This window comes from Notolabrus celidotus, chromosome 5 (assembly GCF_009762535.1).
Source record: "Notolabrus celidotus isolate fNotCel1 chromosome 5, fNotCel1.pri, whole genome shotgun sequence".
Classification (NCBI taxonomy): domain Eukaryota; kingdom Metazoa; phylum Chordata; class Actinopteri; order Labriformes; family Labridae; genus Notolabrus; species Notolabrus celidotus.
The window spans coordinates 3001291-3019270 of record NC_048276.1 but is presented as its reverse complement, the minus strand read 5'-3'; the positions used below and the strand labels follow the sequence as shown (position 1 = coordinate 3019270).

The following is a 17980-nucleotide window of genomic DNA, read 5'->3' as shown; positions in this document are numbered from 1 at the left end:
GATCTCTGCCACGGCTTTTTGAGTTCTAAAGGATTTTAAAGCCGTGTTGAAACGTCTTTGCTACTCGCTCTTATCTCCTCTCATGTGTTGATTCAGTGAATCCATCTGTGATGAAATATAGCACCATCTAAAACAGTTCAGGGTAAAGTAGTTCTGGGGGCTAAAAGACCCTGGAACTCTTGGTCGAAATGCACCTAAAGGCTTTGATGAAAGTAGGGTTTTAGTTAAATTGAATCTGTTCTGTTGTTGCTTCTGTTTAATCAAACCTCTTCCTCCCCTCTCCCAGGTATGCGTCTTGCTCTCGCCGATGCAGGGGACACAGTGGAGGACGCCAACTTTGTAGAGACCATGGCCGATGCAGGAATCCTCCGCCTCTACACGTGGGTGGAGTGGGTGAAGGAGATGATCGCCAACCAGAACAACCTGAGGACGGGGCCTGCGGGCACTTTCAATGACCGAGTCTTTGCGAGGTAGATAAAGGAATCCGTTAAGACGGAGTGGGAGTGGAGCATACATATTAAGAATCTGTAACTAAACTCATAGATCAGTTTTCAAACTACTTGTGATGTAAGGAAAAACTTAAATTTGATGCTTCTCCATATTTTGTAGCACTTGTTTGACACATTTTGGCACCAGAAGGAAAGAAATAAAAGCAGACAGCCAGTCCTTCACAGGTTTAATAGTTCCCCTCAGAAAGTCTTGACCTTTTTCACCCTGTAATTCTCCGTGCTGACAACTTAATGGTCAGCAGACAGATTGTAAGTATTTTGTGTCCTGTCCCGTCTAGCGAGATAAACGCCGGCATCTTGAAGACAGAGCAACATTACGACAGGATGATGTACAAAGAGGCTCTGAAGAGTGGCTTCTTTGAGTTCCAGGTAAGACTTTGCAAATCATCAACTCTTTTCATACTTACGCAGCATCAACGACAGATGAAACAGGAGTTAAAACATCTCATGAAAGGGGATTCAGATGTCTTGAACATGCAGGGGTGGCCTGGATAGTTTCAAAATCACAGGATGATTTTAAACATTTCGAATGTATTTCTGTGTGTCTGCAGGCGGCCAAAGATAAGTATCGTGAGCTGGCGATTGAGGGCATGCACAGAGACCTCGTCTTCCAGTTCATCGAGAGGCAAACACTTCTGCTGGCCCCCATCTGCCCACATCTTTGTGAATACACATGGAGTCTGCTGGGAAAGGTAAGATTCTTCATTTTCACCATCCAACATCAAGCTTCAATATCAATCAAACTTTATTTATAAAGCGCCAAATCACAACAAATGTTATCTGAGGACTCTTTCCAAACTGAGCAGGTCTAGACTGTACTCTATGTTCTATAATTAACAAAGACCCAACATCAAGACAGGATCAGATCCAGTCCCATCTTACAGACAGGACTCAGTCTGATCTCATCTTAATCCACCATGAGCAGAGCACTTTGCAGCATTTAGCAAATTACAGTGACAAGGACAAACTTCCTTTAACAGGCAGAAACCTCCAGCAGGACCAGACTCATGTTAGACACACATCTGCTGAGACCGTGTTGGAGAGAGGGAGAGAGAGAGAGAGAGAGAGAGAGATGATAGTGGAGAGACGGAGAGAGAGAGCTCAAGGACTCCAGAGGGGTCTATGGTTAGTTACTTTAATGGGACAGGAAGAGTTAAAGTAAGTGACAGGCAGAGAGACAGGATCCCAGTGTGTCAGTCTAAGCCTTTAGCAGCATAACTAAGAGCTGGCCCAAGCCTGATCCAGCTCTAACTTAACCCAATAAGGGAATCTACGGCAGAGATCCAGAGGAACCTAAGAGACAAGGGAGCTCAGGGACTCCAGAGAGGTCTATGGTTAGTAACTTTAATGGGACAGGAAGAGTTAAAGTAAGATACAGGCAGAGAGAGGAGAGAGAGGGAAAGACAGGATCCCAGTGTGTCAGTCTAAGCCTTTCGCAGCATAACTAAGACCTGGTCCAAGCCTGATCCAGCTCTAACTATAAGCTTTATCAAAAAGGAAAGTTTGAAGCCTACTCTTAAAAGTAGAGAGGGTGTCTGCCTTCCGGACCCTGACTGGTAGATGATTCCAAAGGAGAGGGGCCTGATAACTGAAGGCTTGACCTCCCATACTACTTTTAGAGACTTTAGGTACAATGAGTAGGCCTGCATGTTGGAGTGTAAGGTTCTAGAGGGTTAATCAGGCACTCTGAAATATTTAAGATACAAAACAAAAATAGAGAAATAGTAAATGGTAAATGATTCCAAAGGAGAAGTGCCTGATAGCGGAAGGCTCAACCTCCCATACTATTTTTTAAAGACTTTTCAAGACAGCATGTGTTAAAATCATATTAAAAATCATCAGGATCCCAGTGTGTCAGTTCCCCCAGCAGTGTAAGCCCATAGCAGCATAACTAAGAGCTGGTCCAAGCCTGATCCAGCTCTAACTATAAGCTTTATCATAAAGGAAAGTTTGAAGCCTACTCTTAAAAGTAGAGAGGGTGTCTGCCTCCTGGACCCTGACTGGTAGATGATTCCAAAGAAGCGGGACCTGATAACTGAAGGCTCTACCTCCCATACTACTTTTAGAGACTTTAAGTTAGATGAGCAGGCCTGCATGTTGGGAACCTCATGTTCTAGAGGGGTAATAGAGCACTCTGAGCTCTTTAAGATATGAAATAGAGAAAGACATTGAAACACGACATGAGATATAAATACTGCGTGCCTGGCTGCCGTGGTTCTGGTCCCGCTGCTCGTTTCGTTGTGTGAAAAAGCTCCTCACGCACTAATTCCCCTCGCTGCTGAACATTTTCAGCGTGAGCCCGTTTTCACACAAGGGGCCTCTTTCTCTCATCAGCAAACCAGGAATGCACACACTGTCGTACACTCCAAACAGCACGGAGAGCCAGAAATATTTTTAACACTCGAATTTATGAATATGAACGAGCGCTGCTGCACCGGTTCTTTTTTCTTTTTTTTTTGTAGTTGTCGCTTAGCAACAACAAAAGCCCCCAAAACTCCAGTCATGTGTACGGCACCACGGCAGCTAAAGAGCTAAGAGGCACTCAGTGGACGTAGAGGTGTGCAGCAGCAGTCTGGGGTCTCACACACTTGATTTGGTGTGTGGTGTGGAGAATGGTTTGACCCCTGGCTGTGTAGTTAATAGGATTCAAAAGCTCCTGTGGTCCTTAAATGTTTGTTGTTTCTGTGTTTTTATGTGCCTGCTCTTCACAGAACACTTCAAAAACACCAACTCCAATCCCCTAACGTCACTCCTCCACCTTTCTGTTTTTCCTCCCTCACTCTCTTTTGATAGGCTGGTTCTCTGAGGACAGCATCCTGGCCTGTGGCTGGTCCTGTTGACGAGATCCTGATCCGCTCCTCTCAGTACCTGATGGAGACGGCGCATGACCTCCGTCTGAGACTGAAAGCGTACATGCAGCCGCCAAAAAGCAAAGTAGGACAAAGCGCCCGTATTGTTTCACATGCTTCACTGCTATTCATGCTTTTTTTTCTGTAATTTTGAAAACGAATATTGATTCCAGTATTGATTGTTTTCTTCTTTGAATAGTTTGAATGAAGTAACGCACTCATCTGAAGGTACAGCAGGTGTGGTAATTAAATCGGAGGCAGTCTTGTGTTCTTGGTCTTTCTCCCTCAGGTGTTGTTTAACAGTGTGGTGGTGTTTGTGTGATGGGGAGCACAGTGAGGCAGAAAATGACTAAAACAGTAAAAAAGGAAGCGTGAAAATATCAGGCTGAAAGAAAGCTTAGTGTTTAAAGGGATAGTTCAGTGTTTTTGAAGAGGGGTGCTCGGCAGCAAACGTTATCCAAAACTCTTTCCAACCAGAGCAGGTCTAGACTGTACTCTATGTCCTATTATTAACAAAGACCCAACATCAAGACCGGATCAGATCCAGTCCCATCTAACAGACAGGACTCAGTCTGATCTCATCTTAATCCACCATGAGCAGAGCACTTTGAAGCATTTAGCAAGTTACAGTGGCAAGGACAAACTTCCTTTAACAGGCAGAAACCTCCAACAGGACCAGACACATCTGCTGAGACCGTGTTGGAGAGAGGGATAGAGGGAGATGAAGAGAGAGAGAGATGATAGTGGGGAGACGGATAGTAGTAGTTGTAGCAGCTGGAGTCTGGCACGTCCACAGCAGCAGAGATCCAGAGGAACCTAAGGGACAAGGGAGCTCAGGGACTCCAGAAAGGTCTAAGAAAAGAGAAAAGAGAGGGAGACCAGAAGAAAGAAAAAGAGGAGAATAAATGGTGAAAGAATGACAGAAGGAAAGGACGGGATAAGAAAAGGAGACATAAAGGATGGAGAAAGATGGAAAGAAAGAAAGAAAGAAAGAAAGAAAGAAAGAAAGAAAGAAAGATAAAGAAGTAAAAAGAAAGGAAGAACGAAAGAATGAATAACAGACCCAATAAGGGAATCTACGGCAGAGATCCAGAGGAACCTACGAGACAAGGGAGCTCAGGGACTCCAGAAAGGTCTATGGTTAGTAACTTTAATGGGACAGGAAGAGTTAAAGGAAGAGACAGGCAGAGAGAGGAGAGAGAGGGAAAGACAGGATCCCAGTGTGTCAGTCTAAGCCAATAGCAGCATAACTAAGACCTGGTCCAAGCCTGATCCAGCTCTAACTATAAGCTTTATCAAAAAGGAAAGTTTGAAGCCTACTCTTAAAAGTAGAGAGGGTGTCTGCCTCCCAGACCCTGACTGGTAGATGATTCCAAAGGAGAGGTGCCTGATAACTGAAGGCTCGACCTCCCATACTACTTTTAGGGAGTTTAGGTACAACGAGCAGGACTGCATGTTGGGAGCGTAGAGTTCTAGAGGGGTAATAGGGCACTATGAGCTCTTTAAGATACAAATAGAAATAGAGGGAGAGTTAAATGGTAGATGATTCCAAAGGAGAAGTGCCTGATAGCTGAAGGCTCAACCTCCCATACTATTTTTAGAGAATTTTAAGACAGCATTTGAAAAATCATATTAAAAATCACCAAAGCGCAGTTATACACACCTTGTAAAGTAAGTAGGCCCTTTTCATGAAGTTAAATCCAGCTGTTGTAGATCATTAAAGTCGTCTCCCTTCTTCTTTGCTCTGTTATCTTGCACACTGAGGGTTCAGGGGTACAGGGGAGAGGATAGTCCAGGCAAACACATGATCTCTGATATTGGACTGTTTAAATGAAGTCATCTCGACTACCCAAGATACACTCCAGGCAGAAGTCTGAAGTCTGTTCCCAGCAGGAAAGCCAGCCCATTGTGAGTTAACCGTTACTTCGGCACTTCAATAAGTGGCTGTCGGCAGCTGAGAGGAAAGCAAAGAAAGTATTGACAAGACTGGAGACAGCCGATATCACAGGCCTCCTGACTGCTGCTATTGATCTGCTGAAAATGTGATGGGGGCAAGATGGAGGGATGGAAGGAAAGAAAGAAGATGATGTCTTTACACTCTACTCTTTGTTTTTGGTTCATGTAAAGGTTTTCTCTTTCACAATCTGAGCAGCAGCTTTAATTAATTTAGTAATGTTTAATTGATGGTGTCTCTACATTCCCTTCCAGACTCATCTGTGGGAATGTACGTACAGGCATGCACACAGAACAAGACTTGAGCAGACATGACAGCTGTCTCATGGAATAAGTGAACAGATCCCTATCTTCATCTTAGAAGATGACACACATACACAAAATACATAATCCAACCTCACATTTAGGTCACCCGCCCCCGAAATATATGCCGTCAGTGAAGCGGATGAATTAAAAACCCATCAGAGCCCCGGGTACCTGCCCGTACGGACGAGTGAGATGAGTCTGAACTGCTCTTTTATTTCATGTTGTTTTCTTCTCTCCCACAGAAAGGTGACTCAAAACCCCCAGCCAAGCCCTCCCACTGCAGCATCTATGTTGCCAAGAGCTACCCTCCATGGCAGCACAGTGCCTTATCCCTGCTAGGGAAACACTACAAGGTGAGAAACAAACTCACACATATACTGCTCACAACAAGTCAGGGATATTTGACTTAAGGGTGGAATTAATGGACGATTTAAAAAGTTGATGCTACAGTGAGGTTATATCATGAAAGTAGGGCGTTTAAGTAGAAGCATGCAAAGATCATTTCTTCATCTCAAACAATGTTTTGAAACAAAAGCTGAGGACAGTGGTGGGTATACCACAACAACACATGTCACACAACACAATGTCTCAATTACTCATCATGTGACCCTGAGACAAATTACAGCCTGGCTTCAAAGTCGACTTATAATCTGCTGAGGCGTTCCTCTCTTCTTGAAAAGCTGCCCATGGGTCATTCAGGTTCTGGGGTGCGGGGTTAGGACCCTGTACTACCCCTTTTCAACCAGCTACCAACCTGGTTATAGTTTCGCACTGGTGCTCGCGCTGGTTCGGATCAAGCAGCAACCTCCGGTCTTAAAATATGAAGCCCATGCGGAAGTGTTAGAAACTGCAGTTCATCGAGCGTCCACTGGAGGCTGGCTGCAGAAACACAGGAAACCACATACACACCCATTCAAAGAAGACAATCTTTACAGCATTAATAAACATGTTTACAGCCTGGTTCAAAAAACGGCTTGGCTCTACGTTGCTAGTTTCTCTATAGGCACACGCTGTACGGGGGTGAATATTTTTCTAACGTGACAGTTCAGAAGATATTAAGATTACGAGTTTTTGACCAAATAACGACATGACTGACTTGATTGACAGGCAGGAACACATAGCTGTTGGCGAGGAGGCTCAAACCCCTCCTCTTTACCTCAATTGTTCTCAATTGAGCACCAGTTCTTCTTCAGCCTGTTGAGCTGTGCCACTCCAGTTAATCCCAGGATGCATCCCCGGCTCATACCTTGATCTGCTGCATGTTCTTTGGATGTATAATTACAACTACTTCTCCGAACAGGTCAAAAATGGCTCAATGTGTCCTCCTCTATTACATCCTCATATTTTAAGAGGGAGAGTTTGCTTTTGGAAGTGGAGCTAGCTGCAGAATAGACGTCACTGTCGGTCAATGACAGCACTCATGCTCCATGTCTTACAGCTGCACTAAAAAACCTGCAGCCATTTCTCACTCTAAATCACTTCCACAGATAGAGACAAGTTATAAAATGTGCATCCCTTTGTTAACTTCTAAGTTATTCTGTCTTTTCTTTAAGTCTTCCTTTATCTAACTTTTTTTTTTTAACATGTTTTTATTGAACTTTTCCAATACAGACACATAATAAAGCAAACAATCAGAACTTGTCAAAATGGAAGCTTATGCACATATAAAGGAGATCATATCTCTAGTGGAGAGTGTCTGTTTTACACTTTCTTATAGTGACAGCATTGAAAACATAAAAATACACAGAGCAATACAAACAATACAAAGACAACCTAACCAAACACACAAAAAAGAGCAAGAAAAAAGAAAGGAAAAAGCAAAGCGTGGGATGTTACAACTAAAGCAATTTTGGAAAATAAATAAATCAGAGACAGTATCCAAGTATAGCAATCCTGCACAGTGCACCATCAATACTCATGCCAAGGTACTTCTTGAAGTTCCTACACTCCACAACAGATATTCCTAACTGTGATCTACCAACCCCTTCATCACAATGGCTGCTAGTCTAGGGCCTATATAATCTAGGAAAGGGGACCATATATCAAAGAATACTTTGATCATACACTTTGATCTGTATGTCAGATATTCCATAGGTATGATATCAAAAATAACTATCGTTGGAGGTTTGTGGTCCATCCACCTCAGCAATATGTTTCTCCTGGCACAGAAAGTGAGGACACATAAAAGTCTCTTGGAATGTGTGCTTTTGAGTTTCCTTTCTCTAACTTATCGATGTCCATCCAGAGCAACAACGGCGTCCTCCCAGACAACAAAGTGATAGCGAGTGAGCTGGGAGCGCTGCCTGAGCTGAAGAAGTACATGAAGAGAGTGATGCCGTTTGTGGCCATGATAAAGGTAAGAAGTTAAAGAAGTAGAGGAAGTGTATACCGTCCTCTTTTCAACATCCTCTACCCCACAGTATCTTCTGTTTGTTTACCTCCTAATTGGTCTGTTTACCTAAACCCTCTCTTAGGCAGCGTTCTTTCTTTCTTTAGTCTCTGAGCTCTGCCTCTGTTTGGTAATTCTGTAGAAAGATTGGCGTCTGCTTCTTCAAAAGCTGTTTTCAGTTTTTCTTTTGCGTTTTAAAAAAAAAAGACAAAACTGTACGAATACCAAAACCAGTTTTTCATTAACATTCCCCAGAAGTTTCTGTCAAACACAGTCTGCAGCTCTCAGAGTGATTTATTGATCTGAAGGAAAACAAAACACTCTTCTGACATGTTGCCTCAGTGTGTGTCTTGTTTTTATCAACGTCTGTGCTGCAGGACTGTATTTATGGCCCTGTCACACCTTGATGATTTAACCAGCGTTTTCCCAACGTATCAAAATGCCTCTAAAACTATAAATGATCTTCTTTTTTCTTCATATTTGGACACATACATAGATATTTATAACTTATACCCAAGTACAGTCCACTTGTGCAGAGCGTGCTTCAGCGTAATAACGCCGACCAAGTTACGTTTTGAAATGAGATGCACTTTTGGTGATATCTCTGAGCTTTTATCCCCCTACAAACCTGGACGCAGTCTGAGATCCTCTGGCAGTGCTCTGTTAGCTGTTCCAAGGACCCGACTGAAAACCAAAGGGGACAGGGCGCTTTCAGTCAGAGCTCCTTCACTCTGGAACAGCCTGCCAGAGGAGATCAGACCTGCAGAATCAGTCCCTTGTTTTATGTCGTTACTCAAGACACACTTTTACAGGAAAGCTTTTATTGTGTGATTTTATTTAATTTTAACTGTTTTTAAGCGTCTGTTTTATAAGCTTGCAGGCTTTTTAGTTTTCATTTCATTTTATTTTTTGATTGCTCCATTTTGCTTTGCACTTCTTCTTGTTTTTATTGCCCAAAGTGCTATATAAATAGAGTATTATCATTATTATTATTATTATTATTATTAAAAAAGCTGTGTGTTATTAAAAACTCTTCAGTCTCTCTTTGTAAGAGCATGATGAGCCGTGGAGAGTGTCAGAGGAGTGAAACCAGCAGGAACACAGCCTCTGCGCTTTACAGGAAGTTACACTTACTGACTGCAGTGCTTTCAAAAACGTCACATTTTGAACTTCATTGAATTCAACGACAGCAGCTTTATCTTTGAACACCTGCAGACTCCAACATGCTGGCTTCAGCTTCTGCTTCAGAGGCTCTGCTGTTTGACACTGAGTGAGGGCTCCAAGGCTTCTCACACTCACACACGCAGACACACAGCTCTACCTGTGTGAACGTGTGTGTCAACAATCGCATAACTTAACTACAACTTATGGCAGGCGTGTGCCGGACGTATGATCCATATGCTGCATACTTACTCACCGTACTACGATGTATACCAGCGTGCTCTTAACATAAACAAGATGTACCTATAACTTATGTAACGTACGCCAGTGTACCAGCCAATTTTTTTATATGCCGGCTAAATCGTCAAGGTGTGACAGGGCCATTACAACATGACTCATGTCCTTTAAAGGTGACATATCACGCTTTTTTCATCAACATATATTGGTCTAAGAGGTCCCCAAAACATGTCTTTAAAGTTTATGCTCAAAAAAACACTTTGAAATCAGATTTTGACATGCCTGAAAAACCCTCTTCTTCAGTCCTCCTCAGAACAGTCTGTTTTCTCTCTGACCACGCCCCCTCAGGAAGTGGATGTGCCCTCGGCTCTCCAGCACGTTGATCTAATGTTTACATGTTGGCTGAATATACACGGCTGCTCACAGACCCGCGTTACTTCAACCCTCTGAATCTGATCCAGAATCTGATCCTGATGGAGAGGCGCCTGCAGCAGGACCTTTCTGAACCATTGGTCACAGATTTAGTGTTTCTTGTTGTTTATTTATCAGTATGTCGACGTGTGTCTTGGTACACAGCTACGAACATGTAGCTATGTGGCTATGCTAACTAGCGCTAGCACTTATCCATGAAAAGTAAAAAATCATCCACTAGATCTTCAAATCTGCAGACGTGGGGAGTAAAACCGACCTCTACCAGAAAGGCAGCAGGACCTTTCTGAAGGATTGGTCACAGATTCTTGTTTTTTTATTTGTCAGTATGTAGACGTGTGTCTTGGTACACAGCTACAGCTACAGCTACAGCTACAGCTACGACATGTAGCTATGTAGCTATGCTAACTAGCGCTAGCACTTTTCTATGGAAAATAAAAATCATCCACTAGATCTTCAAATCTGCAGACGTGGGGAGTAAAACCGACCTTTGTGTTTATTAAGACAGCCTACAACTAGCATGCCTCCCTCCTAAGCTCCTTGTTAGCACACATGTGTGCAGGGAATGAAAAACAGAGGAGGGGTTGAGTTGTATTTTATACAGTCTATGGGCTGAACAAGCTCCAAGCTCTGACTTCCTGTTACAGACCAGATATTGTTGTGACGTAACAAAAACACGGAAAACTGAAACGGCTGGTTTCAGCACACATTTACAGAAAGGTGGAGAAATCAGAACAGGGGCAGAATGGATTCTTTTCATTCTCGGGGGGTTTGTAGACAGGGACACATATTTCAGGTAGAGAACCATTAAAAAGTCGATTTTGCATGATATGTCACCTTTAAATTTCCACATCTTTTCCTTCAGATTAAATCAGATTTCAAGCAGCCTGCGATCTGCATCATGTGTGTGGTTTGATCTAAAAGCAGCTCTTACTCATTGCTGGTTAGTGAGGTGACCAAATGTATTTTAAGTGTTGTAATTTCTGCTGTAACGAGCTTGGATCGAGGTCAAGCTGCAAATAAATAATTAGAGGCATATTAATGCTTATTAAATCCTGGTTGGGCTCCCTGAGCTGGTTCAGGTGTTTCTGTTTCTCCGCTGTGATCAAACAAAAAGAAACTAATAAATAGTCATGATTAGCCTCGTGTTCATTCAGGGCTTTTCTCTCTCAAGCTGTTCCTTTAGCTCTCTGGTTGTTTTCTCTCCCCCAGCTCTCCTCGTTTGATGGTTTGTTTTGGCACGTTTGTTTCACAAAGCATTTTTGGGTCCTTGATAATCTCGTGGTGACAGCCGCAGCATAACAATGAGTTTTCTGCGTAATGCTGAATTTAAAAATTGAACCATGACTTCTTCACGGTGGATGAAATGACGCATTTCTTCCTCGTTTAACTGCTGGCTTCTTAGAAATGTAGCGATTACTCACCGTGTATTTCCCTCCCGTTCATTCCTCGAGAGGGTTTGGGGTTTTTAATTTGGTGCACCTTTCATGCCGGTGCAGCTTCTTATGATTCTGCTTCTTCTTTGTGTCTTGCAGGAGAACCTGGAGAAGAACGGCCCCAGGGTGCTGGAGCTGGAGCTGGAGTTTGATGAGCGGGCAGTCCTGATGGAGAACCTGGTCTACTTAACTAACTCTCTAGAGGTACATACAGTAATCCAACTCTCCTTAAAATATCCACAACATTTAAAGATGATTGCTTTGTGAGTTTTGCGACACAGCTGCTCATAAAAAACATAATGAGGTGCATTTCCACCAAGAGTTCCGGGGTCTTTCAGCCCCCAGAACTACTTTACCCTGAACTAAAAGGTCCCTGTGCCCCCATTGCCCCCAAGTTCCAGGTAGATTGTGTAAATCAGGCCAGTGACGTATGGAGGAAAAGAAAAGTAAATGCACTACACCACCAGACCAGTAGAGGGCAGTAAAAAAAAGAGGAATGCCATTCATCACAGATGACACCACAGAAGCAGACGGACAGGCAGGTATCATTATGAGCAACACAACAGTTAGCCTGTTAGCATGAAGAGACTCAGCTGGCGCTGTTTTAGATGGTGCTATATTTCATCACAGATGGATTCACTGAATCAACATGTGAGAGGAGATAAGCGCGAGTAGCAAAGACGTTTCAACACGGCTTTAAAATCCTTTTGAACTCAAAAAGCCGTGACAGAGATCGGCCGGTGTTTTGGTTTAAACAGCGACCCTGTTAACTGGAGACTCTCAGCCGGATGCATCCCTCATAAACGTCTTTAGACGATCATTAAATATCTGATGAGGATATTTGAAATCTTAATAAAAACTAAACTAGTTTGCATTCCCAGGAACTCCCTCTGTGTTTCAACAGCTGTGTAAACTCCACAAACACTGACACGTTCAGCTGAAGGTCTCCAGTTTACAGGGTCACTTTTAAAACCGGAACACCGGGAGGAGAGACGCATTCACGGTGGGCTGAGAGAAGACTACTGTTACAAGCTGCTAAATCAAGAGAATCACAGCTTCTTCTTTTGAAAAGTACACACACATACAAACAAGATAGAACTAATAAAAACTACTGAAAGAAAGAGAAATCAAGAGATCACAGATGGAAAAAACAATGACTGTGAATAGTTTTTGGAAAAATTTGCAACAAAAAAATTTACAAAAAAAATTGAATATATTTTTGAAAACAAAATTTTAATTTGAAAACAAAAAAATTTGAAAAAAAAAAAAATGTTGACAAAATAATCTTGAAAAAAAAATTGAAAGAAAAAATTTGACAAAAAAAAAATGTGACAAGAAAAAAATTGGAAAAAAAAAAAATTGACAAAAAAAAATGTTGAAAAAAAATAATTTGACAAAAAAAATGTTTTACAAAAAAAATTTGACGAAAAAGCTGACCCGGAGCCTGTCGAAAAAATACATTTTCCTCAAATTTGAAATTGTGTTCCAAAAGCAGAAAAAACTTGAAAAAAAGTGAAAATTTTGCGCATGCAGTTAAAAACATGGAAAAAGCAAGGAATTAATCAAAACGTGAGAGGAGATAAGCGCGAGTAGCAAAGACGTTTCAACACGGCTTTAAAATCCTTTTGAACTCAAAAAGCCGTAGCAGAGATCGGTCGGTGTTTTGGTTTAAACAGCGACCCTGTTAACTGGAGACTCTCAGCCGGATGCATCCCTCATAAACGTCTCTAGACGATCATTAAATATCTGATGAGGATATTGAATCTTAAAACTCAATCTGTGTTTCAACAGCTGTGTAAACTCCACAAACACTGACACGTTCAGCTGAAGGTCTCCAGTTTACAGGGTCACTTTGAAAACCGGAACACCGGGAGAGACGCATTCACGGTGGGCTGAGAGAAGACTACTGAAGAAAGAGAAATCAACTGAATCACAGATGTGTGTGATGTTATTGTGGACGGCGGGTGGAATAAAAACACCGCGGTTAATCTACCAGACACGTTCAGTAGAGATTAACTACCCCTGAAATAAATTTAGACCCTGGGTCCACCGGTCGAAACGCACGTAGTTCGCCTATGTATTGATATAGGCGGCAGCAAAAGCATCTCAACTGTAGCAGAGTTTTGTAAATATGAGCAACAAACAGGACAAGATAACTTAGTTCCTCAAGCTCCAACATGAAGTTCGCAGGATTTTGGTTGGCTCAAGCTTTAAAACGGAGTTTCCCTACTTCTGCAGAAGTCAGTTGAGAGAACCCTGGGTTCAGTTGTCAGCTTGGAAAGCCCCTTAATACTTTTGTCTGCACAGAGGCTTAGCCCTGTCAAATATTAACACCCAAGTCTTGAGGATGCTTTAGGTGAATCCAGCTCAGATTTACCAACAGAAGAGGAAAACTGTTCACACTTTCATCAAAGTAACACCGTGAATCTAATTCCATGTTTCCAGGAACACAGGAAAGCTGGAGCGATGCAGATATGCTTCATGATTTCTGCAGACTTTTTTGGGTCTTGCATGATACTAACCCATTTCTTTATGTGATCCCAAACTGAAATCCTGATCCCCGACAGGCTCCTGCAGGACTAAGAGATCCTGTGTCTCTTGTTCCTGCAGGACCCTGGTTTAAACCATCATCATTTCCCACTGTGCATACCAAACACACCTGTAGACTACCTGACCTGCTCGTCTGATATCCCCACTCTCTCTCTCCCTTCAGCTGGAGCAGATCGACGTCCTGTTTGCTTCTGAGGCCGACGACAAAGTGAAGGAGGATTGTTGCCCAGGGAAGCCGTTCAGTGTTTTCAGAACCGAGGTAAATGTCTCTGATGTGTGTCGGCTGCTCCTGAGAGAGACGAGAGATTCTTTCTGGGTCAGACATTAATCAGCGTTAACACCTACAGTTTCACCGTGTTTGCATATTGTTCTTCTTCCCCCTTCTCCAGGAGTTCTGTTTGTCCTTGATGCATTAAGTTTGTTGTGCATCACACCAACACTTGTGTCTTTCCTCTGTCTCCTCAGCCTGGAGTGTGTGTCTCCCTGGTCAACCCTCAGCCCTCCAACGGACTGTTTTCAACAAAGGTGGACATCCGACAGGGAGACAGCAGAGACAGCATCGTCCGGAGGCTCGCCAAGGTCAACAGACTCATCAAAGGTTAGTAGCATGAATATAAAGCAAACATAAGAAGATTGTTGCTGCCTGATTAAAGTGTTTCTTTTCCTTTGGGTCAGAGTTTGATGATACCTCCATGTGTGTCTTCACAACACACCCTGACACACTGAGGCACATTTTGAGTCAAGCAGCCAAACTCAACCTGGCACCCCCCCCCCCCCCGTGTCTCCCCTCATTATCTCAACCATGCTCTCACGCACATGGAGAGGCTCCAATGTAAAAACAGTGACCCCTAAAACACAGATTTCAAAGTGGTTGAGCTCTCATGTGATGATTCAGGAAGTAGTTTTGTTGACATGTGGAGAAAAAAAAGCCATCATTTGTAAAATCCCAAAATATTTTCTTCTGATTCTGAGATAATCGTGTTGAAAATTGTGAAAAAAAAGGAGCAAAATTTGTTTAAATCAAAACCTATTTTGTCATAATTTTAAGAGATGGTTATTTTGTTAATTCAGAAAAAAAGAGCCTTTTTTTAAATCAAGAAATATTTTGTTGTGAGATATAATTGTGTCGTCAATTTAGGGACAAAAGAGAATCATTTTTTTTAAATCAGGAAATACAGTTGGGCTCATAAGTTTACATACCCTGGCAGAATTTATGGTTTCTTGGATATTTGCTCTTTATGGTTAAGAGTAAACACAGTTGTTTGATAAAAATTTTGCTTCACCCAACCACTAACCATGAGTGAAAAATAAGTTTTTCTCTTATCATTCATTTTCTCTGAAAAATGGCCAAAAAATCACAAATTCTGCCAGGGTATGTAAACTTTTGAGCACAACTGTACATTAATGTAATTCAGAGATATAATTATATTGTTAATTCTGAAAAAAGAGCAGAATTTTTTAAATAAGAAAATATATTCTCATAATTCTGAGATAATTTTGTTGTTGAGAAAAAAAAAGAGCCACATTTTTTTATTCAGAAAAAAAATGTATGTAATTCCAAGAGATAATTATCTTGTTAATTCTGAAAAAGATAGCCAATTTTTTTTTATTCTGAAAATATTTTTTTGTAGCTCCGGGGTAATTATCTAGTTAATTGAGAAAAAAAAAACAATTTTTTAAAAAATCCCAAAATATTTTCTCATAAATCTGAGATGATCGGTTGTTATTTTAAAAAAAATAGCAGAATTGTTTTATTTAGAAAATAAATTGATGTAATTCAGAGAGTTAATTATCTTGTTAATTCAGAAAAGAAAGCCAAATTTTTTTTTATTTGCAAATATTTTTTCATTTTTTCTAAACTAATTGTCATACATTCAGAAAAAAATCCCCCAAAAATTATTCAGAAAAAAAATGTAGGTAATTCTGAGAGATAATTATATCATTTATTCAGAAAAAAGAGCTGATTTTTTTTATTTAGAAAATATTTTTCTTCTAATTCTGAGATAAATATCTTGTTAATTCTGAAAAAAAGCTCATTCTTTTTTATTCTTAAATTATATTTTTCTTTAGCTCTGGGATAATTATCTAGGTAATTGTGGAAAAAAAGAGCAATTTAAAAAAAAATCCCAAAATCTCTTTTCATAAATCTGAGGTAATCAGTTGTTAATTTAGAAAAAAATGCAGAATTGTTTTACTCAGAAAATAAATTGTCATAATTCCGAGAGTTAATTAACTTGTTGATTCGGAACAAAAGAGCCCAAATTTTTAATTTGAAAATATTTTTCATTACTCTAAAATAATTGTCTCAAATTCAGAAAAAAATACAAAAACAATTTATCCAGAAAAAAATATACGTAATTCTGAGAGATAACTATCTCATTAATTCAGACAAAAAGAGCTGATTTTTTTTTATTTAGAAAATCTTTTTCTTTTAATTCTGAGATAAATATCTTGTTAATTCTGGAATACAGAGCAAATGTTTTTCACATGTGAATCTAATACTCTTCCATACTGTAGCCTCTCAGTATTCCCCCTACTGTACTCTTCCTCCTCCGTCTTCCCTGCTTACCTCTTCTCTTCTCTGCACTCACCATCTCATCCCATTCTTGCGTCCTTCCCTCTTACTTTGCACCTGCTCTCTCTCTTTTCTCACACTCTTCCTCCATCTGTCTCCCCCCTCTGACTCTCTCATTTCCCTCCACTAGATCTCTCCAGAGTGAAGCTGATGAGGTACGAGGACCCCGTGCTGGGGCCTCGCCGGGTCCCCGTCCTGGGACGCGAAGAACAAGGCAAACTCCCCATCTCCACCAAATCTGTGTTCAACGTCAACCTGGAGGAGAAGAGGGTCACTCTGGCGGACAACGGGCTCACTGTAGACATCGGGGACACTCTGCTTTATCTGGTCCATTAGAAACCATCACTCTGTCTCAAACACACACAGGCACACGGGGACACATGGAGACACATGAGGACACATGAGGACACATGGGGACACATGAGGACACATGAGGACACATGGGGACAGATGGGGACACATTCAGCAGTGTGACCTTTATGAAAGGTTTAAATGCATCATAATGAAGTTACAACAAAGAGAGTTATTTTGGTAAAAGTCATAAAACAGACTCAGAAGTTTTATGTTTGTTATTATGTGTCTGCATCATTTACTCCATCACTTTGCATGCTATTAGATCTGACAGACACACAGGGTGTCATCGTTCTGCTGCGTTTCACTGCTGAATGTGATCTAAAGGAATATCTGAGACAAATGGGACCATGAAAGTTTGCTTCTACCTTCCCTGAACACAGTGTCAGTGTATTCAGATATGCTCCTCCACACAGCAGAGATGAGTTTTATAAGCCTATTTCACTGAGGAAACTCTTTATGCTTTAATGGGACTCTTTAATGGTGTGGAGAAAATAAAATGCAACTTCAGAAATATGTTCCATAAAACCAGAGCTTACCTTTTGTTGGGTCCCTTCTTTTGGCTTATATCTCCATGTTTTCCTGTTTCAATAAATGAGCAACTATCAGAACACGAAAGATTTGAAATACTCTGTAAACAAACATCTTTTAATCCTCTTCCTGTCATAAAATAATGACACAGCTCAACGCAGACTCTTAAATATCTGCTGGATCTTAACGTGTCTGCTGTGTAGAATATGGTTCCCTTCTGTTTTGTCAGCCTGTCAGGCATCTTTCCAATTTTCTAGCCACGTATGTTCCTGGTCTGACTTGTGTTTTTCCAGAGAAATAATAAAACAGATGAAATACTCTTCCTCTTTGTTTGACGTCTCTGTGCTCTGTGTTGTTTATTTCTTCAAGGTGCATAAATAGGAATACGGTTCCCGGCTAAGAACCCCCTAACCATAACCCTTAGGATTAGGGTTAGGGTTGGGGTTAGGGTTATGATTAGAATTAGGGTTATGATTAGGGTTAGGGTTATGATTAGGGTTATGATTACGGTTATGAGAATTAGGGTTATGATTAGAATTAGGGTTAGGACTAGGGTTAGGGTTAGGGTTGGGGTTAGGATTAGGGTCAGGGTTAGGGTTATGATTAGAATTAGGATTAGGGTTATGATTAGGATTAGGGTTATGATTAGGGTCAGGGTTAGGGTTATGATTAGAATTAGGATTAGGGTTATGATTAGGATTAGG

The 17980-nt window shown here is 41.2% G+C and overlaps 1 protein-coding gene across 1 annotated transcript in view; it reads left to right on the top strand.

The window, feature by feature from the left end:
- Positions 1-17611, top strand: part of lars1b (leucyl-tRNA synthetase 1b) — a 37876-nt gene extending 20265 nt beyond the window's left edge. Inside the window, exons 23-32 of the mRNA XM_034684234.1 lie at positions 287-470; positions 788-878; positions 1061-1201; positions 3303-3443; positions 5860-5970; positions 7863-7973; positions 11369-11473; positions 13983-14078; positions 14285-14417; positions 16525-17611. Coding sequence (XP_034540125.1) covers positions 287-470; positions 788-878; positions 1061-1201; positions 3303-3443; positions 5860-5970; positions 7863-7973; positions 11369-11473; positions 13983-14078; positions 14285-14417; positions 16525-16730 — 1319 coding nt within the window. The 3' untranslated portion in view covers positions 16731-17611. The remainder of the gene's footprint in view (positions 1-286; positions 471-787; positions 879-1060; positions 1202-3302; positions 3444-5859; positions 5971-7862; positions 7974-11368; positions 11474-13982; positions 14079-14284; positions 14418-16524) is intronic.
- Positions 17612-17980: the final 369 nt, after the last annotated feature.